Here is a 23,217-nt window from a genome sequence, read left to right as displayed (position 1 = left end):
GTTGCCTTCCATTTACAAGATTGTGTGTATCTCGCATTCTCATTAGCGAACCTTATCCTTGATTTGCCCCTGCAAGCGACAACATTAGTCGTACATGGACGTGCCGAGCCAATCACCAAATCCGAGCAAGCGTGAGAGGAGAGGAGAGGAGAGGGCCCCCACAGCAAAGGAATCATCACTTCGTCCCACAAAAGCCTGAGAGAAGAGGAGAGGAGAGGGCCACCACAGCAAAGGAATCGTCACTTCGTCCCACAAAACAAAACTCCAAAGAAAGATTAAAGAAACCCATCGTCTCTGCTCCTTTTTTCCGTGAGGCTGCGATTCCTTTGCTAAACAGCCTCCTAATCCCTCCTCAAATCTTTCCGGACAGTGGGTTTTCCCACTTCTCAAACTTGAATCCCGTAGCAACAAGTTTTCCGTGGGATTCCGGGAAAAGCACGACCGTAATTTTCCGGGAATACCCTGCCCATCTCCTGAGATACTGAGAGAGAGAGAGAGAGAGAGAGTTGTATGTAATTTGAAGCGTAATAGTCGGAGATTCGATTCCCTGATGGAATGAGCCACCAAACTGAAAAGATATTTAGAAAGAGAGAATTTATTTCCAGCGTTGGACTGTTAGAAATATATATTACGGTTGTCACTTGTCAGGTATGGAGAGAGATAAAAAGACAATTAACCCACCTATCGAAGAAAGAGCATGTTTTGGCTGGTTCTCCTAGCCCCAGAGCCAGAGAAAGAGTTTTGTTGTTTTGTTTTGTGGGTGAGTTATTTATGCATTCGCTTATATTTCTAGCTAATCTTTGTCAATTTAGTGAGATTTTGCTGTTTCTTTCGTCAACCTCTTGGATAAAAAGTCAACAAACGCACAAAAAAAAGCAACTAATAGGATCCATGAATGCCAAAAGCGCCTTGTCTTTTCACCTCACGCTTATCGTTGTTTGAGTTGAGCTTCTCACCGTTTCTTTCCAAGATTGCTTCAGTTTGGGGCCTAAAAAGTCTCAACTTTACCTGAAAGGAAGGCGGCCCCTTTCTGCTACACCTAGACTTCTCCGAGTTTCAACGGCCCTTCTCTTGTTTCGGTAGGTACGCGGAAGAACAACGCAGAGATGGGTTCGTTCGGGATGCTTGCGAGGAGGGCTTTACAGACCGAGACGCCAGTGATGGTTCAGGTAACCTCATCATCCAAATCCCTAATCCATGTCTTTTCCACATATACTATGTTGTTGAGTTTCATGTTGATAATCATATGTTTCGATGGAAAACGGTTTCGGGTTTTGCAGATACAGGAACTGATCCGAGGTGCCAAGGATGCAATTTCGCTTGCTCAGGTTTGTTTACTCTTTCCAATGTTTTGTCAGCATTAGTTAGTTTTAGTTTTTGAGGTCATCTTTATGGGAACTGTGAACAGTTTTTTTTTTCCCTTGAGTAATTTCATAATTCCGGATTCGTCCTCAGAATCTATATATCATGAGAAATGTCTGAATTGCTGAAACCAATGTGGCGTTAGGCACTTGAGATTCTCAATTTTTGGGATTACTGATGTTAGTGAACGGAATTAATAAGAGTCTATCGACAGGAGTTTCTTCTTTCTTTCACTTGTATTTCCCTATAATGGGCCTTTTGCTTCTGCCCGAATGGTACTCTTAACAAACTGGTCTAGAAGGCATAAAGACCATATCGGTATGAGTTTCTTGACTGAGTTGACAACTAGGTTATTGATTGAATAAGGTGTAAAGGGGGTTGAGTGAGATTCATGAATTATATTGTGGACCTTGTTTCTGAGTTATGAAAACCTAATCTTAAAGAATAGACTCTGTTCCTGGAGTGATGATGTTTGTCATCAATTGCTTTCCGATTCTTTTGAGAGCAGGATTACTCAGTAGAATTTGTTTGTACTCATTTTTGTTGTGTACGGATTATTTTTTGAGAGTCAGGAATCTTTATGTTTATGCTCCAACAGTGAGTATCTTGAAAATTGTGAAGTACACCATATAGACAACAATGGACATTTCAACCTGTTAAGCATTCTGAATTATTCCAACCACAGCTTTCCTTTTTGTTTGTTTTTTCTTTTTGTTTTGCATGCAATGAAGTCATTTTCTATCCTCTGAAATCTATGCAGTGGGCTCCTAAATGCTATAATTGGTCCAAGGGCCATGATTTGTATGTGGCATCCAATTTGTGTTCATCTTTTCATATACTGCATTCTTCTCATGATCTGCGAAGCAGTCCTCTCATCAGGGCTTTTAATCAATGATTGGGGTAGTGCTTACTAAAAGGAGGGGGAAAATAATTTCGTATTTGTATGTTATAGGACTGTACTTGCATTGTTACTTGAGGCAGTAATGTTGGGAACTCAATTTTCATGTGTCATTGCTGTTTAGGCAATATCATGCACAGAGTGCTGCCATTCATGTTACGGGCTTGAAATTTGAAATAAGCATTTTGAACACCTAGAATCAAGATATTTTTAATCCTCACATTGTGGTTTGTCTATACGTCATATTAAGCATATTTCTGATTATAATGGTTATTGGGACTCTTGGCCTTGGATTAGTATCTTTTAAACTACCTTGAACATCCTCTTTCAGGGAAAAAAAAAAAGAAAAAGAAAAAAAAAGCCTGCTGTGAACATTGTAATCAGAGTCTGCAACTGATATTGCTGATTAAAAACTTAAATTGAATTTTACCTAGGAAGAAAGAAAAAAGAAAATTTGAACTTGATTTTTTTTCTGCTATTGCACTAATTAACTGGAATCTTTATTTCTTTAATGACACTGTCTTAACAATATCTCATCCTATGGTCACGCTCTCATTTGTAGGGAGTCGTTTATTGGCAACCACCAAAGAGAGCTTTGGATCAGGCAAAAGAACTTGTGTGGGAGCCTTCAGTTAGTCGTTATGGTCCTGATGAAGGTCTTCCTGAGCTTAGAGAGGCCCTGACTAAAAAGGTAATGTTGACTTTGATGTTCACGGTTGAAAACTGGTGGTAAGCTAATCACTGCAAGCTAATGCGAGGTCGTGACTATTTTTTCCCCCAATTTTCTTATTGCTTCAATTTCAAGTAAATGAAAAGGTGCCATATATGGTACTCGGTTTATCATAGTGGGGATATCCAGTTTAGTTCAGTGTATGGTTCGGTCATAACATAATCCGGTGTTAGTTCTTGACCATTTTCATCAGGAAACTGTTTGTTCCTGTTATATCACCCTTTTTAGATATAATATTTTTGACTTTTTCAGCTGCGTGAAGAAAACAACTTGCACAAATCCTCAGTGATGGTTACTGCAGGAGCCAATCAGGTGACCGTGACTGCTCTCTACTTCGTTGTAATCTTTTTGTCTTTTTTTATTAAAAAAAATGTCCTCATTTGTTGGTAAAAGTTAAAAGATGTGACTGTTCCCAAAAATTATAAATTTAAAATCTTCCCCATCCCTCCCACCATGGGTCTTTTATTTTCTTTCTTTTTTTTTTTTCTTCAAGGGGTGGGGGTTGTGGATGGAGTCAAGGGTTGGTCAGTCTACACTATCATTGTTGGTTTATAGTATGTATTTGAAATGCTTGTAAATTGTAAATGGTTCGTATCTGGCATTGACAAGATATGGAAGATTTCAAAATGTTTGTATGTATGCATCCTGTGCAATATTTAGTTTTTCTTATACATTGTACTGTTGGATTTTGTTTTCCTTTGTAATATTCTTGTTATGTCCATTTTGAAGGCCTTTCTGATGCCCTGAAAGTTCAATATTTAATTGGTGAAGCATGAATATCATATCTTGTCATGTTTCTGCAGAGTATAAATGAAGAAGTCCCTCTCTCTGTTGGGATGCCTTCTTTATTTTAATTGTGTAACAATAGAATCTGTCCTTCAGAAGATCTGAACACTTATTTTTTTTTTTATTTGGTTTCAAAATGACAGGCATTTGTAAATATAGTTCTCACTTTATGTGATGCTGGGGACTCTGTAGTTATGTTTGCGCCATACTACTTCAATGCATACATGTCATTCCAGATGACTGGCGTTACTAACATTCTGGTTGGTCCCAGTAATCAAGAGACACTTCATCCTGATGCAGGTTAGAACTTAGAAGCTTCCTGAAGTGTTCATTGTGTATGACAATTTTATATCATAGTTTCTTTTCCTCATTGGAGTTCTTGAGGAATCTTGTCCAGAATTTTGTGTCCGATACTTGCTAAAAAACAACGTAAATTGTACTGAATGCAGTTATTTATTTATTGAGGAGTACTGTTGCAAAAGCCTCTATGTTTCCTCCTTAAGTTGCTGAATTATGTTTGAAAGGGGAGTTAGGCACTTTCTTTTAGCTAGTTATTTATTTTATTCAATTCAATTGCCTCAATCCTCCTGTTCAATCTGAACCTCGGAATAGGCAACTGATGTTCAAAAATGTTCATCCAAGTACATTTTTCATTACTATAGAATTGTGGAAATCAGACCATGTATTGGCAAAAAATGAGTGTAATACCCTTGAAATTTAAGTGGTGTTGATTTTCTATTAATTGTAGGTCTTGTATTGTCATGATCCAATCCGACAGTGGTAGTCTATTGGGGAAGTCTTAGATAAATTTCTTAGTCCATGAAGCCAAAAGTGGTTCAACTAGCACTTTAGACTTTTGGTTGTCACGATCCAATCATACAATGAATTATGAGATATGTTCATATGCTAGTATATCTATAAGAAAGCCCTAGACTTTTGGTTGTGATAGTTTTGGAAATTTCATTTTCATTTTATTTCATTGCATCATGGAGGCCAAATAAAAAGTTTGCTTCCTTTTATCTGTGCTGATTATGTCTATCTTTGTTCATTTATTAGACCTTTTGTTTTCCAGACTGGTTAGAAAGGACTTTAAAGGAAACTATACCAACACCAAAGCTCGTTACTGTTGTTAATCCTGGCAACCCATCTGGAACATACATCCCAGAGCCTCTTCTAAAGGTTTTTATCCCTTTCTCTGTTTTGAAATAAGCCCAATCTTGAAGCAATGAAATCCCATCCTCAAAAAAAAAAAAAAAAAAAAAAAAAAGTAAGGACTAGAAGAATATGAAAGATAAAGTTCCTAAAGTTCAGTGCCCCCCATCTATTAATATATGAGAACATTCTCTTTCTCTGCTTCATATGAGACTTTTATTGACTTCTAATTTCTCTTTTTTGTTTTCTTTTTACATCTTGTGTAGAGGATTTCAGATCTCTGCAGTGCTGCTGGATGTTGGCTTGTTGTGGATAATACATATGAGTAAGTATATTCGTCTCTCTTCTTTCTTGAACACCTGAAATTAAATTGCCTTCTCGTGTAAGTCCTTTTACATTGTTTGATGAAATTGCACATATTTTTCAGAACAAAAATATACTGCCATCATTAGTTAGAAACAGAAGGCTGCCTGGTATATATCACTGTACTGCTGGAGCTTGTAGGACATTTTGTCATGAGCAAAGGGTGGCAGGCATTTTATTTATTTCCTTTGAATTCGGTATGACATAATGCATCTGAGTCCTTAACACCCAATGTGGCATGCATCAGGAATTACACTAGTTTTAAAGTAATACTGTTGATCTGGCCTTCTCGGTGAAGCAAAATTGTGGAAGAAGGTAACAAAGATTTAAAATTAACTCAAGAATCATACTTTATTTTGTGGAAAAGAGAGGAAACCAAAAGAGATGATGATGGAAGAATGATATGCAAGGGATTTTTTTTTTTTTTTTAACATTTTGTTCGGTGGTGGAAAAGAACTCTAGGAAACAGGATGGGGGTTTAAACTTTTTAAAATATCAGTTGAGACAATCCTGCTTTTTATAAGGTATATCTTCCTAAAATACTGCATTGTGTACAAAAAAATCCTGCTGTTTGAAAGATTTATCTTTTTGAGAATGTTGGATGCTTAGTGCCATACCAACCAATCTTGTTACATCTATTCAAGATTGAGCAGGTACCTATTGATTTTTGTTGATCTGTCTTAATGGTCTATGTGAATTGTAGTGTTCCAACCATCTCTATCTATGGTCATATCTTTTGTAAGGGCATGATAGCCCTATAACATCTAAGGGTGTGTTTGATAGGGGTGGAAAATGAGGGTGGAACTCGAATTCCATCTAAATTTCAAGAAATTCTATCAAACAGTTTTTCAATTCCATGGAATTCGAATTCCATCTTAGTTCAAAAAGTGAAGATTTTCCTTGAAATCAAGGAATTGGAATTCCTAGGGATTGGGGTGAGAATTAGAATTCCACTCTCATTTTTCACCTCTATCAAACGCACCTTAAGAGTAAAATACTTTGTATACTCTTGCGGTTTGGTATAAATACAAGGAGTACCCCTTATGTTTCAGAAGTTTACTGGCTACCCTTACTGTTGAAAAGTTATATCAGACTACCACTTGCCAGAAGATTTATGTTATACAAGGTACCCCTGAGATCTTATATACTCGCACTGATTTATCAACATTTGTTTAATAAAGGCAAGTCACCGTAATTTCCAAAATGGGGGGGGGGGGGTATATGCTGTAATTTCCATATGTGATTTAGTGAAACCTCATTGGTGCTGAGTGATTTGAAGGTCCCCCACCAAGTTTTTTGGGGCCTTCCTTACCTCTTTTCTTATTTATTTATTCCAAGATACTAAATTATTCAAGAAATTGCAAGCACGCAACCGGAGTACCAAATTGCCAACTGTCTGCATTTGTGAATAGAGTTTTAAAGTTCAAGCAGCAGTAAACAATAATTTCTTGCTTGTGAATAGGAGAATAGAAAACAAATAGGCTATTGTTAGGGTTCTTTTTCTCGTTTTGTTGTACATTGAAAGCTATATATATAACATGAATCTTTGCTGTCAAGATTATGATATAGTTTTATTTCATGTATTATTAACCTGGGAAGGATACAGTGGTGTAAATGATTCTTAACAATTTCGTATGCAGGTACTTTATGTATGATGGCCTCAAACACTCCTGTGTGGAGGGTAATCACATAGTCAACATTTTCTCATTTTCCAAAGCTTATGGGATGATGGGATGGCGAGTTGGATATGTGAGTATCACTTATTGTTTCTTATCTATTCATGATGATTGAGAAGAAATCATATTGCATTGGATAGAAAAGAATATCTTTGTTTCTTCTTCTTGAATTGAAAAATTAAGTTTACTCAATAAATAGAATGACCAATGATGGATCAGGAGTCGACTTATAAAAATAATTGTTTTTATAGCAGATCATTAATGCTGTACTTGAAACTATCGTTTCTTACGCATTAGAAAGAAGTATCTGTTTTACAGGCTGCTTAATTGGGTGAGATGGTAAAAGAATGTGCTCTTTGAAATATAGTTGTGAATTGCTTGTTTACTAATTCCTATGTCAAAAAAAGACGATAATGAATTGAAAGACGAATGGAGAGGCCTTTAGAACTCCACCCTTATTCTTTCCAGTAGTAGTGATATCACTGCAAACAGTGTCAAATAAGAGAAGGTTTTTTATTGAATATCTGAGGAAACATCAAGAAAGCGATATTCTTTTTTTTTTTTCCTATCAAAAGTTCAAAGGAACTTATCCTTGCTAGAAATATTAAGGAAAGGTCTTAGAATCTACTAACATTGACACACAGCTGTTACAAGCCTCCCTCTCAACTTACACAGGATAAATGTTCTCTTATTCTGAAGTTAACCTCCTTTTCTCAACCTGATTCATCACTGTCCTGTGATTCATTAATTGACTCTTTTTTTTTTTTTGGTAAGTTAATGAATTCTGTATTTAAAGTATGCAAAAGTTACCTTCAATCAAGTATATGTAAAACTTTTTAGGACATAGATTAGATGAAAACTCTGTGGTGCCAAAAATGATAGAACTTTCCGGCTTTGGGTGACCTCTTTTCTTTATCCCCCCCCTTTATTTATTGTTTTCTATGTTACATTTCCTCTTTATTTTATCACAACTTGTACGGTTTTTAGACCTCAATGAGTCCTCCTGTCATAGGAGTTTGGACGAGTGTCCAACAACTTTGAGGTGCAACAATTTCTCTAGGCAAATTAATGTGTGGCTTAGCTCTGATGTGTCCTATATACTTATCATTTTCCGAAGATGAATACCGTTTGCTGCATATTCCTGTTGGTTTGAAATACGAATATAACGTCTTGTTGCCATGCATATGACAAGCATGGATACAGACGCAACATGACTTGCACAAACGATAAGCAGTGTATGCGAGACTGTTATCTGGTGATATAATACTTTTATAGAAGTATCCATACTCGCTAGAACTTCATAGCTTACTCTGACCATATTTACACAAACGCTTGTAAGAGCTATTAACGTTTGTTCTTGCAGATCGCGTATCCTTCAGGAGTGGAGGGGTTTGCAACTCAACTTCTCAAAATCCAAGACAATATACCAATCTGTGCTGCTATAATTTCGCAGCGTCTGGCCCTTTATTCATTGGAAGTTGGACCCGGATGGGTCATTGAACAAGTGAAAGATCTTGTGAAGAACAGAGCAATAGTCCTGGAAGGTCTGTCTCCTTTGGGAAAGGATGCGGTGAAAGGAGGAGAAGGCGCAATTTACCTATGGGCAAAACTTCCCGACAAGTATGTCGATGACTTTAAAGTAGTTCGCTGGCTTGCCACAAAGCACGGGGTGGTTGTCATCCCGGGGAGTGCCTGTGGCTGTCCCGGCCATCTCAGGATATCCTTTGGAGGATTGGTAGAGGGCGACTGTCAAGTTGCTGCCGGGAGGCTGAAAAAAGGGTTAGAAGAACTGGTGAGACATGGTATGCTACATTGACTAAACTCCAACACTCTTCGCTCTGCCTTTCTGCATTTTCGTTTCTATAGGAAAGTTTCTGTGTTCCGCTGCAAATTGATCATTCGCATGCAAAAATAGTTGCAAACATGAGATCGTCATCATCCTATTCGGGTCGAAACAATTGAATTTACATTTCACCAAACTATGTGATTTGTTAGTGCAAATTGAAACTTTTATGCTTGCACCTGGGCTTCACTGAAATTGTGGCTTTGAGATCACTGGCATTACAAGTTTGGTTCCTTGCCGTTCCAAGTTGACGCTACATCGGTTATTACTTATGGTTTTGGAACTAGGCCAACATGTTGGATAATACCACCACAATAAGTCTTAATCTCACCAGCCAGATCATTTTCATTCCTCATGTTAACATTACATTTATGTGTTTTGCCTTAGGATCGAGTCAGATATTGTAGACTTGATGGGTTGCCCATTGTCTACCTATGTGGTGGGCCAATGACCCCTTGATGCCTGTCTAAGCCCCACTTATAAGGCCTATCCTAACCCCTCTTTCTTCTTATTTTGCTTGGGCTGGCTCTCTCCTCTTTTTCTTATATATATATATATATATATATATATATATTATTCTATTACATAATTCTTTATTTCGCCATTTAACATATTAAAACAATTTTAACGTGGTAAAATTTCTCTCTTGTCAATTTTTAGAAAACTATACTACTTTTGAAGTCTTAATGCTATTATAGTCTTTTTCTCCTAATGCAGTTAGATCCACTACTTCATTCGTCTTGAAATATTTACCTTCTGTTCAATTATTAAAAATATATTATTTTACAATAAAATTAGAATTGAAAACTAAACAATATTGTGTCATTTTGTAACTTCATATGCCATTCTCATTGGAGTGGATATTTTGTATGTCGGGGTGTCATTTTGACAGTTACGCAGATGGCACCTCGAATAGCAACTCTTGTTGGAATTGCTCTAAGTGAAGGTGAAAGGGTGATTGGTTTTGTGTGATCTTTCTTGAACTTTTTCATAATCGCGTTCCTTAATTGTACTTTTCAGCCCTGAGATGGCACTAGGACTGGAGCCTAGTCCCCGCCAATTTCACCCACAGAAGATATGCATGAAAGAAACTCACACAACCCACACAAAATGTAATTACGTAGTAGTATGTGGAAACTAATTTTCAGTCTTTATAAGACTAAAACCCAGTATTTTTACTAACTGGTTAGTCAATGAACACTCAGTCAAACTCAAGAACCCTACAAGGCGGCTTAGATTCAATTGAACTCTAAACTATAAATCTAAGTACACCCGCCCCGCATATGCTTATTTTGGTGTGCCGCCCTCAGGCCTCATGCTAGCCAACCACTAACACATTTTCCTCTTGGCGTGCCTCCCTCACGGCATCATGCTACATGTAGACTATGAACACGAAATATCAAGAGTGGGGAACTCAAGTTCTGTAAGTTTCAACATTGCTTGCTAGGATGCTATGAGTGACAAAATATAATAATAAATTAAATCAACATGTGTGGATTAAGCATTCAAAAATACAAAGCGTGATTATAATATTCTTGTCTTGGTGAAAGTAACATGTTCAGAACAGAGTATCATACATACATGTGATTAAGGTAAGAAAATACATCAGAGAACTATTCATCTACAATGTGCGGCACTAGATATATCCCATGCTTTCAAATTTTTATTGGACCGAATCAGCGTTACTCCACTAAAGCCTGTGAATTTTAATGGCGTGGGACTAAACAAATATTAGTAAGAATCACAACCCCAATCTCTTACAAGATTATGTTTTCAAATACTGGTATCACTACCACTACCACTTAAAGCTGCTTAATTACAATATATTTTAATGCCATTACTTCTTTTGTATGAGGCCCAAAGGCATAAATGACTTTGCAAAATCTCTGGGCTTGAGTTCATTTTCATGATAAACTGAACCCATACAACATTTACATCATTAAGACTTCAATTTATAACACCCCCACACCCCCCCCCCCCCCCCCCCCCAAAAAAAAAAAAAAAAAAAAAATCACTTTCTAGCGAGTTGATATTCTACACTAGACTGTTGAAAGAATAGGGGGTTTAGAATTCATTTAATTTTTTTTGTCATTTCTTTTGTGTTAGTTTTCGGTGTCATTTTCACATTTTCGTCTTATTTCCTTTTTTATATATGTTAGGATGATGTATTATTATGGCATCTGACACTTAAAAAAGAGGGGATGAATTGGGTATTTTAAAAAGATTATTTGTTTTGAAAAACTTTGAAGATAAATATCAATTTTTATAACTTGCCTAGTGGAATAAGAAATGATAAGATAGCAAAAGTTAAAAGTTCAAGAGGAATAAAGAATTTAGAATAGTTTGGCCTAATCCAACCTACGTGCACTACTCTAATTTCTCACTAGAGATTTTGAAATTCACTATAAAATTTTTAAGTTGCAAATCACAACCTTTTACACTAACTAACTCCCAAGTTAGTTTTTTTTTTAGCATAATTCACTAAGAAGTATATATAATACAATAAAGATAATGAGAATAGCCACTCTCAAAAGCACACCACACCTCTAAGATAATAAGCTAATACAAGGTTTTGAAAATAATTTACAATGAAAGAAATAGGCTTGACTGAAAATGAGAGTGAAAACAATGAAGCACAAAGAACTTGAGAATATATGATCTGAAACTTGTAATCCCTAATGATTAATCTTTTTTTTAAGATTTAAATCATCTCCTATTCATAGGCTTTATTGTCCCTTTTTGACGATATAGTTGTTAAGAGCTAAGAACCTAACCTGCAAAGATTAAGTATAATTAATTATTTAAAACTCTACAATAAAAACAATTGATTGAGTTTGGCAATCGATTCACAGATTTTTTAATTTTTAATTAGAGTAGCCAACATAATAAACAAATCAGTCTACAGTTTTAAAAAACTTTCTACTAAATTGTTTACAGAAGTGATTGACAACAAACAATTGAGAGCCTGTAAAATGGTTAGTCAATAGTTTTAATAACTAGTTGACAGTTCTGAAGATCTATTGACAGTTTATAAAAACAAGTCAATTGATTGAACTATGAAAAATATTATCAAAGAGATACTACAAAAAATAGACAAAAAATATTATCACCGTGACAGTTTTCACATTTATCCTCAAAATGAATGTTTCAAATCTATTTATTAAAATTGAATTTGTAAAAACAATGCCCCTCATCAAAATATCATCAAATTTGATACAATAATCTCCTTCTTCTTTATGATAAAAACATTTTAATAAAGATATTATAAAATATTTTGTTAAACACTCATTTCTCTACCTTTTTTGTCAAAAATAAAAAAGTTAAACAATAACTTCCCTATTTTGACATAAATATTTTTTAGAACAATTTTGACAATCACATTTATGTTCATGTAACTCCCCCTTAGAGTAAAAATCAATATCATTGAAAATTTAGAAAATAGTTTTACAAGCCAAATCATAAAGGTAAGCATGTGAGTCGACTTAAAGATCACATATCATCAAACATCACATGCATGTTATTAAAGACAAATATGACTAAGGTGAAATATCATATATATATATATATAAGTCATTCTCTGTCTTTTAGTAAATAATGTTTTTCATAGAGAATTATTTTGAAAATTCATTTTAAATCTAGAAACATAATGTATTCAAAGATTTATGCACAAGAAGCTTACATAAAGAATCAGATTTCAAAAAATTTAATCACATCAATTCAATCATATGGCTACTTACCATAATTAATATAAATGCATGGAGAGTTGAGAAATATAGATATACCATCCAATATTGAATTTTAAAGCCTCCTACTCTTGGTTGGCAGTCAAAGAACTTCTTTTAAAGGGTGATCTCTTTTAAGGACTTATTAGCTTAAGAGGAGAAGGGTGAATTAAGCTCATCCTTAAAAATAAAATACTTGATTATTAAAAAGGAATACTGAAAGTGTAAAGAAAGTAAGAATGCATAATATAGTACTTAAGAGTGGTTTGGCCCCAACTACATATTCCACTAGCTTAACACCTTGTTAAGGATTTTAACCTACTATTGATAGCTTTTCACAGGATAAACTTTAATCTTTACACAACTTTTTTAACAGGTTCAAGTTGAAACATTTACACCTTGTGCTTTCTTATGGATCAAGGGCTTAACCCTCAACAAAGATAATGAATAAATTTTTCAAAGAAAACACTTTTAGAGAAGTTATCAAGAATTTTACACTATATCAAATAGGTTTTTCAACTTGGGTTCAAAGAATAAGAACAAGACTATGAAATTCTAATTCATTGAAACAAAAAGAATATGGCTTTAAAGAGGTTGTGCTTTTTGATCTAGATTTTTATTGTTTTCTATTTAGATCAACATTTTTTTGTTGTCTTGAAGCTCCTGGTACTTGTAGTTTTCCTTATTCAATGCACTTGGCAAATTGTCTAATGGATAATGCATTTAACTTGAAAACCTACAAAGAACATCCTCTTTTTTTGTCCGTAGCAATAGTTATGAAAGAATAAATATACACCTAAGAGATGGGTGAATTGAGTGTTATAAAAACTTTTTGATTTAAAAAAACTTTTTGCGAAAATTGTTTGGACTTTTTGACCATTTGCAAATTGATGTTGTAAATGTAGGATATGGATAGAGAACAGTGTGAAATGATTTCAATGCAAAAGTGTATTCAAGTGATCAAATTTGCCAAAAATGACAATGCTAAAATAAAGTTTAAAATAAAGAGAGTAGCACATAGAAAATTTATAGTGGTTTGATTCAACCAAACCTACTCCACTTTCTTGGCTCCTCACTAAAGATTTGAATAATCCATAATCTACTTGATTGAAGCATAGGTTTACTCGACTAAGAAAAGCATAATACTAGATTGAGCAAAGCTCCGAGTTGATTATTGTTAAATATAGAGACCTAACTTCATATATATAGCTTAATTACCACTCAATTGAATGATTCTTTCAATCGATTGAATATACAAGCACATAAAGTTGATATTTAAGCTCATTCTTGTAACGACCCGTCAACAGATCTAGATTATTTCATCATTTGTCTATGTGGGTTATGTAGTGGGTTAAAATGATCAAGGAGATGTAAGCGTGATCAGTCAAATGAAATGAAAGGCTATGTGTGTTGAGCCATCAAAATGTGGGAAAATATGTGAGTGGAATAGTAAAGGGAAAGTGGAAGTCAAGAAGTCAAGAAGTCAAGTTGAGGAATGGTGAGGTGGAGGTCAATTGTGGAAGTGGGAGCATGTTTGGAAGTCTAAGGAAAATGAGGTGGCTGTGTATAGCAAAAATAAGCATAAATGTGTAATATGGTGTGCATAAAATGGTCAAAGGGAATCCATCAAATATATAAATGTATATACATGTTTGTGTCTCCTAAAGTCAACAAGCATAGTTGGAAATTTAGAGGGAGGAAATAAGTGGAAAGGAAGTGGGCAGAGGGCATGATGGTGTCAGGGAAGGGAAAGAGGATATGGCTTCTGGTGGTCAACATTGGTTACTCGACTGCTTTTAGATCCAAAGACTTACTCAGGGACAAACCAAACTTTACTTGACTAATATATATATTTACTTGATTATCCAAATTTGTTAGTCAATTAAAAATAAACTTTACTTGATTGAAAATATGCTCAAATTTCATAGCTTTAGAGATACAATATTATTGAAAAAACTCACTCGATTGATGAAAGATCCTTAGTCGATTTCATAAGCACCATACTCGATTAAACTTTTAGAAAACAGAGATTTTGCATAACATACTCGAGTAGGAACTTATGATAATCGATTGAATCAATTCAAATACTCAATTGTTTTTGAAATCATACTAAGCAATACTCGATTGATTAAAACAAAAGCCTTTTCATAGTTAATCGATTTTTCATAAAGGTTTTCTCATAAGTTTTATAGCATACTCGACTAATACAAAAATACACTCAATCAATTTTATCAAAAGGCTTTTTCATACTTAGCCAATTTTCAAAGAGATTTTCTTACAAGCTTTATAGCATACTTAACTAATACAAAACCATACTCGACTATTTTAATATATATATATATATATATGAACATGAAGTTCTCCAATTTAAGAGAATTATAAACTTTTTTGAAAATTATCAATAAATCAAACTTACTGAAAATATATTTTCTAAAAAGTATTTTCTCAATAAATCAAAATATAAATTTCTCAACACACTACATGACTAATATTGCAATCACTCTTTCCCAAATAAACCACATAATCTGAATGAATAGCAACTCTCATTTCCCTGCTGGATCTTCTAAATGAAACTTGTGCAATTGTATCATGTGCTTGAGGAGTCTCAATTGGTATTGGTTGTGTGGACCCCTCCTTCTCTGTGGGAGTAATCACAAGTGTAGGAACCATTATATCTTGTTGTATAAGCAAAGGAACACAAATAGTTTTGGTTTGCATATTCTCATTAATGATCTAAAAATGACTATTATCATTAGCCACATAAAATTCTCGAGATTTGGCTATTTAGGATTCCACAATTCTAGAATCCCTTTCTCTACAGTAAAATCTATATCCCTTAGAATGATTTTAGCTATCCAATGAAATAACAACGAGTAGATCTAGAATGTAACTTATTCTCAATGGGATTACAAAGATGCACTTCTAAAGGACATCCCCAAACACAAAAGTGATTCAAGCTAGGTTTCCTTTCAGCTCACAAATCAAAGGGGGTTTTGCGAATAAACTTACTTGAGACTCTATTGAGGATATACATAACTATTTTAATTGTCTCACCTCAAAGATAGTCTAGAAGATTCACTCTGCTTAGCATGATCTTCATCATATCCTTAAGTGAGCGGTTTCACTTTTTGTCCACACCAATCTATTTAGGACTACATAGTAAACTAGGCTATTATTCTACAATCGTCTAAGTACTTGGCAAACAAGCCTTTAACTTGTCCACTTGTATCATGTTTGCCATAATACTCACCCCCTCGATCAAATCTAACAATCTTAATAACTTTTTGCAACTATTTCTCAACTTTAGTCTTGAAGATTTTGAATTTATCGAGAGTTTTAGACTTTTCCTTAATCAAGACAAATAACCATATTGGGAAAAATCATCAATGAATGTTATAAAGTATTTGTACTTGCAAATTGTGAGTGAATATGGACCACTTATTTTGGTGTGGATAATTTTTAAAAGATCAGAACTATAAGTTGACCATGTTTTTCTTAATCTTAGTTAGGTCGCCCCTATAATAGACACTTGTCTGTAAATCACTAAAGTCAAAAGTAGGAAAAATGTTATCCTTTATCAACGTTTCTACTCTTTCCTTAGAGATGTGACCAAGTCTTTTATGCCACAACAAGAAAGACATTTCTTTAATTAGGGAGTCTTTTGCCAACAATCTTTTCAACATTTTATAAGGTGGAATAGATTTTATTTGGAGCTAAACACAATTTATATAAATCTTGTGATAAAGTACAATAGCCAATGAGTTTTGAATCAAAAAATCAATTAACCAGACCATTTTTAACTCAAAAGCCTAACCTTCTTTGTGAGGGTCCCAAATTTTTCCTCACATTTATTTTATACGAATTCAAATAACGTCTTTCACATACAAGTCATTAACGGCGAAAATCTAAATTACGTACTTACATTACAATTTTCTTAAAAAGTCTTCTTAGGGCTTAACTACCTATACATTTCAAAGTAAAGAGTAACTAAAATCTAAATACAAAATTAAACTATTACATTTTTCTGCCCTTAAACACCCCATGGATCATTTGGTTAGGATGCCCTGTACACATGACTATCTCATGAAAATCAAACTCCACTAGACTCGCCCTCATCCACATCTTTCCTCTTACCTAGAATGATACGAAGCAAATATGAGCTACAAGACCCAGCAAGTATATATGAAATAAATATGGCACCTTAGACTATCAGAGCAACATGGAGTACCCAAAATAGGATCAACAAAAGACGTCATTAAAAGAATTTGAGGGTTTTACCCCGCATATTACATGTGGGTATTTTCCCACACATAATGGTAATATGTGTAGGTGATTAAATTAGACAAACTCATTATATTATCCACATTTGTTATATGTGGGTAAATTGATATACTTACACTTATTTTGGGAAAAAAAATTTCATCCACTTTTAGAGGTTGGTGGAATATTTTTTGATAAAATTTTAGTAGATATAGCATTTATTTTGGATTATATTGCCCACACATATTAATAAATATCACGCATGTGTGTATAATTATTTATAAATTTACCCACACATAATTACAAATGATATATATGTGTGGGTATCCACATATGAGCTGATGTGGCAGTTTTTTGGATTATATTGTCCACACATATTAATAAATGTTACGTATGTGTGGGTAATTATTTATAAACTTACCCACACATATTATACGCCGCTATTTACCCACACATAATGGTAATATGTGTGGATGATTAAATTAGACAATCTCATTACATTATTCACATTTATTATGAGTGGATAACTTGATATACCTACACTTATTTTAGCAAAAAAAATTCCCTCCACTTTCAGAGATTGGTGGGAAATTTTTCGGTAAAATTTTAGCTGATGCGGCATTTATTTTAGATTATATTTCCCACACATATTAATAAATGTTATACATGTGTGGGTAATTGTTTATAAACTTATCCACACATAATTACAAATATTATATTTGTGTGGGTACCCACGTATTAGTTGAATTAGCAATTTTTTGAATTATATTGCCCACACATATTAAAAAATGTTATGTATATGTGGGTAATTATTTATAAACTTACCCACATATAATTACAAATGTTATATATAAGTGTGTATCCAGTATCTATGATTTTATACTTAAATTACAAAATTATGTATCTATGATTTTACACGTGTCATGCCACATCATCATCCAATTAAACCCACGTCATACATGACACATTGACACCCAAGGCCTCGAAGTACATATATATATATCTGTCAATAAACTTTTTCTTATGGACCAAGTCCCACTTACTGAGCTCATAGTCGTAGCTCGCATGCGTTAAGCGCTCGTCCATCAAATTAACCATATAATTGTGGATCGAGTCCCATTTACCGAGCTCATAACTGTAGCTCGCCGTAGCGCAAAATAATAGGTGCGCAAATATTTATCATGTAACACTATGCATTCCAAACATGGTTACAGACACATGTCTAAATTCTTAAACATTACCAACACATGCTCACACATAATTGAATTAATAATTTTTCTCATCAAATCTACATAGACAGTTTTAATGCATTTCTATAACATCACGCAACATCGCCAGTGTTGCCCAACCAACATTAAATTAACAAATGAACTAAACTCTAATTATTAATGACAATTGGTCAATACGAAAGTTGAATAGGAGGAATTAGTTGAAAACTGGGGAGGAGCAATTGACAAATACATCTTAATAGTCGTCTGGCAGTGCCTGATTCTTGAATGGTGGACAGTCACATCCCAATAGTTGACAATCAATGCCCATATATGCATCCAATGATCGACAATCGTGATGTGAATGGTATTGGCAACACCCAACAACACAAACGAGAATCGCAAGAAACCAAAAATGCAAGCAAGATAACACCAAAATCTTGCATAAATTGAATTCTAATCAATCAATGCATCATTCCTTAAGAATATAGGGTGAATCAAAACTCTATTGAAACTTTCAAAAAGATTTAACAAAAATTCAAGCAATCACAGGATTTAACAACGCAAAGGAGACAAAACCTATTATTCCAAAATAAGGTTTTCAAGAACAAAATCATAAATGCAAGGAACAATGATATGAACTAGAAATAACATAGGAAAGAACCATAATAATAAACATAGGGAGAATCATCAAACAAAAAGAAGTTTAATAAAAAGGATATTTTCCACTAAAACGATTTCTCAAGTAAGAATAAAATACATGGTAATAATTTTCTGACATTTGGATCAGAAAGTCAACTCTTGGAAAGTAGACTTTTGCATAGCCTTAGTCGACCCAATAGAGAGCTTGATATGCAAAGTCGACCTGGCCAAGCGCTGATCTCCGAACAGTCGACTCTTGCTTGGAGAAGTTGACTCCCGACATCAAAAGTCGACTCCCAACATACTAAATTCGACTTCTGAACTAGGAAAGTCGACTTTTTGAACCCAAAAATGCGAGGAATGAAGACTAAACTGAAACAAATGCAAACAAAATCAACAAATCTTGCATTGCTCTAAACTTTATCCAAGAAAATGTCATTCCTTTGAAAAATATAGGGTGACCCAAAACCTTATTGAAGATTTCAACAAATCTTAACAAGAATCGAGGAAAACCCATAAGATTTACAAAAATAAAGGGGAAAGACCCACTAAATTCGAAAATAGGTTTCAAAAATGGAACCAACAAGAACTAGAAAGAACCAATAACATTCAACTGAAAAAGAAGACTAGGATTGCATTTGAATAAAAATACAATGAAGGACAACTCCCATTAGAACAAATAAAGGAGAAACTTGCACAAACAAAGAAAAAGAAGAAAAAGGAACTTGCCTTGGATGATTTGTAAATGATTGAACCGAATAAGGGACGAAGGTGTTGAAATGAAGAAGATGGATGTCGAAGCTTGCGCCCTTCACCTTCTTAAGGCCTTTGAAAATCTGAGAGAGAAGAAGAATAAATGAAGAAGAAGAAAAAAAGAAAAAGAATAAGAAGAAGATAGTGGCTTGCATGCCACTTAACCAACTGCTCCTATTTTTCAAGTTTTCTTTTCTTTTCCTTTTTATTTCAATCCACTTCATACATCCACACACATATATACACATATACACATAATACCCCTTTATACATATCCATAAAACATAAAAATATATCTGTATATATATGTGCACACATCCACACGACAACCCTCTCTTCTAATTACCCCTAATTAATTTTGACTTTTCAACTTACACATAATCCCCATTTCTTGACTTTTCAACTATCTGTACTTAAGTTTTTTGCTTGACTTTTCCACATAATTCCATCTTCATTGATTTGACTTTTCGGCATAATACACCTCACACTTCATTTCTTGACTTTTCCATTTTTACTTGCTAACTCATCTTACTTTGACTATTCCACATCTTAATACTTCATTTATTTTTTTACTTTCCAACATACATCAAATTTTATTTATTTTGACTCTTCAAACATAGCACAAATAATTCTTCATTGCTTTATATAGCGGGTGGCTTAGGAAGACGGACCCAACAGAAAATGGTCAAGAGAACGGGTGATTGTTCATTACCGGTTGACAACTCCTCGCCATTAATCGACAGCCTTTTGTGCCTTCTTGTCATTGCCTTCCCCTCGCTCATTTTCTTTGACTTTTCAAGCATCCTTACACTTCACACCTCTTTTATTTTGACTTCCCACCATAACTTATATATATATATATATATTGTAATGACCCGTTTAATGGGTCTTAGATGATATTTTCATTTGTGTAGAGCATTTCATGTGGGCCTTAATTGTTATATGCAATTATATAAAGATAAAGTGATATTTGTGGTTTAAATTTTGCTTGAAAATGAATTATTGTGTGTGTGATATTTAAGGCATAAAATGGTGTTATGAAGTGGGCTTGGACCAAGGGTTTGTAGCCCCAAAGAAAGTGATGGGTTGAATGATTTCATGGGCCTAGCATGGATGGGCTCTTGAGTGGGCTTGGGCCATTAATATAAGTGGGCCTTTGCATATATATGTGTGTTATATTGTGGGTAAAATTGGTGATTAAAGAAAATGGGATTGAAAATGCAAATGAAGCCAAAAGTCCAAATTGGGTATGATAAAGTAGTGTTGTGTGTGTGTTGTGTAAGGGGTAAATATGGAAAAATGAGGCAAAGTGGTTGGGTTTGGTGGCTGGAGGGAGGGCTTGCCTTGCTCTCTTGCTTCTTTTTCAATTCATCTTCTCCTTCTCTCTCTCATTTCCTTGGCTCTCTCGGCACTTCCTTCTTCTTCATCATCTTCTTCATCTTTTTCTTCTCTTCTTCTTCCAATAGTTGTGGTGGAAGCAAGCTCATGGTGGGAAGGTTTGAAGATCTTGAAGTGATTCTCCTTCTCTTGGGTTTTTCATCAAAAGGCAAGCATCACTCTCCACTTCTCCTATCTTTTCATGTAAAAATTATATCTTTATGTTTAGCCAAGTGGATATGTTCATATCTTCAAATGGTGTTTTGAAATCTTGAGTTAAATGGTTTGTCTTCATCTTTTCTTAATGTGAGTTTCTTTCAAAGAGGTCATTGGGTCTTGTTGTTTGGATCTCTATGGGGCTTGTTCTTCCCCATCTTTCATTCATGGAATGGCAACTTGGGGTTAGGAGATTAGCCATGGTTGGTTTTGGGTGTTTAGTATTCTTTTTATGCATTTTTGGTTGCACCAGTCGACTTGTTGGTGAGGTAAGTCGACTCGGCCGAAGCTAGGTTTTTTGGGGCTTTTTCTCTCGTTTTCAGCCAAGTCGACTTGTCCAGGAGGTCAAGTCGACTCGGGTCTAGTCAACTCGGTTTTGGGTAGTAGACTCGAGCCAAGTCGACTCGGATTTTCCATCGAGTCGACTCAGCCACGGTTTTGACTACATTGCACATGCTTCCTTTTTTCAACCATAACGTTTGATGTAGAACTCGGAATTGCGATCCGTTTGAAACGTCATAAACTAGACTTCGAGAGATTTAATTTGATATATAATATGATATATTTGGGTTATGTTTTGAGTCTGTTAAGGCTTCCCTAAATCTATATTACCCATAATGATCATGTTTTAGGAAGTTGTTACGTTATGTTTTTGGTTGGCATGTCCGCGAAAATCTCTTATCTTATGTGATGCATTGATATCATTATTTTAGTGCCTCTTATTATTATTTTGGCATGGCGACTAAGTTCCACAAGTGTGAGACGAGATATCCCTTTGAGCGCCTGGCGTGGGTGAGGTGGCCATAAACCTGACAGGTGATGCTCTTGCCACTGTGGTGGCTAATGGATTTTGATATATATATGTATGCATTCTAGTCATGGATGTGGAGGCCTAGAGGGTTAATGTGGTGCATGCATTTTTCTATCATTATATAAAATTGCATGAGCATGAATTTGTGCTTTTTGTACTATGAGTCACGTATGGAAAGAAATGAGTTTTTATGCCAACTTTTAAATTGTGCAAATATCACTCTATGAGTTGCATGTGTGCCTTGTTGCCAAGTAAGGAGATACCAATTATTGAGGTATTAATAATGTAGAAGGCATGATTAAACGGGTTGTTCTAAATGTTGGGTAGTGGTCTTCCATTGATTCCTAACTTATGCATGCCTTCAAGCAGTGATTGTATCATCATCTTCTTTTGCGATATTTATGCTTGCTGAGCCTTGTGGTTCACTTGTTTTCTTGTTGTCATTCCAGGTAAGAGAAAATCTATAACAGAAGGGGAGTTTAGTAGGGTTAGAAGTTGATTTTAGACGTGTACAAAGATCTCCCCTAACCTAAAAATTTTTGGGACTTGTGAGGAGGGCCAGTGTCGAAGATTATTTTCTTTTGTATGTTTATGGACCCTTTGTTTATTTTTGAGAATTGTATGGCTTGTAAGCCTAAAGAAATGTTGTAAGAATGGTTAGCACTCATATTAGAAGTGAGCTTGTTTATAATATGAAGTTTTTGGATATGTATGTTCTGTGTTCCAATTTGGAAGGACCTTCTTTCGCATGTCTTATGCTAGCGGGTATATCCAGAAGCGGGCCCTGACATATATCTTCCTCAACACCTCTATCCAATACTTACAAAATATAACACACCTCAAAATGGTGACAAAATGTCTTAGACCCATTAATGGGTCATTACATTTTTTGTCTAACAAGGAAAGAGAAATTAAATTTCATCTAGAGGAAGATACGTAAAATATGTTTCTTAATGTATGTTTAAATTCAAAATTCAAATTTAAACAAACTACTCCTATGAATTCTACATCTGGCTCTTTACTGTTGCCAACAGTGAGCTTAGACTCTTCCTTATTTGCCTTTCTCTTGTTCCCTACAATATAAAGGCAACATGATTAGTTTTTCCACTATAAAGCCACCAAGAACTAGATGGGTACATAGCTAAATTGAATTCACATACAATAAGATCTAAGAGGTTAACCTCATGCTCACATTTCCCTAACCAAACTTTATATTGGAGACATTTGGGTTTCTTATGATCTTTCTTCTTACAAAAGAAGCACTTGACTTCTTTATTAAAATCACTTTTAGAGACATCCATGCCACTAGATTGACAAGTTTCCCTTTTATTATGCTAAACAGTTTTAGGAGAATTAGGTTTAGGTTTCATACCTTTCTTCTTATTGGGAGGTTTAAAAACAAATAAAGTTATTTGGGA

The 23,217-nt window shown here is 34.6% G+C and overlaps 1 protein-coding gene across 2 annotated transcripts; it reads left to right on the top strand.

Moving 5' to 3' along the window:
• The first annotated feature begins 210 nt into the window (after positions 1-210).
• LOC127790621 (aromatic aminotransferase ISS1) lies at positions 211-9,034 on the top strand. Of its 2 annotated transcripts, XM_052320201.1 has the most exons (10): positions 211-760; positions 1,084-1,169; positions 1,281-1,328; positions 2,823-2,951; positions 3,243-3,302; positions 3,920-4,076; positions 4,849-4,955; positions 5,195-5,253; positions 6,932-7,040; positions 8,331-9,034. In XM_052320201.1, the coding sequence occupies exons 1-10, from the start codon at positions 556-558 to the stop codon at positions 8,781-8,783; spliced, it is 1,413 nt and encodes a 470-aa protein (XP_052176161.1). In that variant the 5' UTR covers positions 211-555; the 3' UTR covers positions 8,784-9,034. The 2 variants fall into 2 exon arrangements, with proteins under 2 accessions (XP_052176161.1, XP_052176162.1); XM_052320202.1 differs by lacking the exon at positions 211-760 and having other exon boundaries at positions 782-1,169.
• The last annotated feature ends 14,183 nt before the right edge of the window (positions 9,035-23,217 follow it).

Source organism: Diospyros lotus, chromosome 14, assembly GCF_014633365.1.
Source record: "Diospyros lotus cultivar Yz01 chromosome 14, ASM1463336v1, whole genome shotgun sequence".
Classification (NCBI taxonomy): domain Eukaryota; kingdom Viridiplantae; phylum Streptophyta; class Magnoliopsida; order Ericales; family Ebenaceae; genus Diospyros; species Diospyros lotus.
Note: the sequence above shows the minus strand (reverse complement) of the source record. Positions and strands in the feature narration are given on the sequence as shown.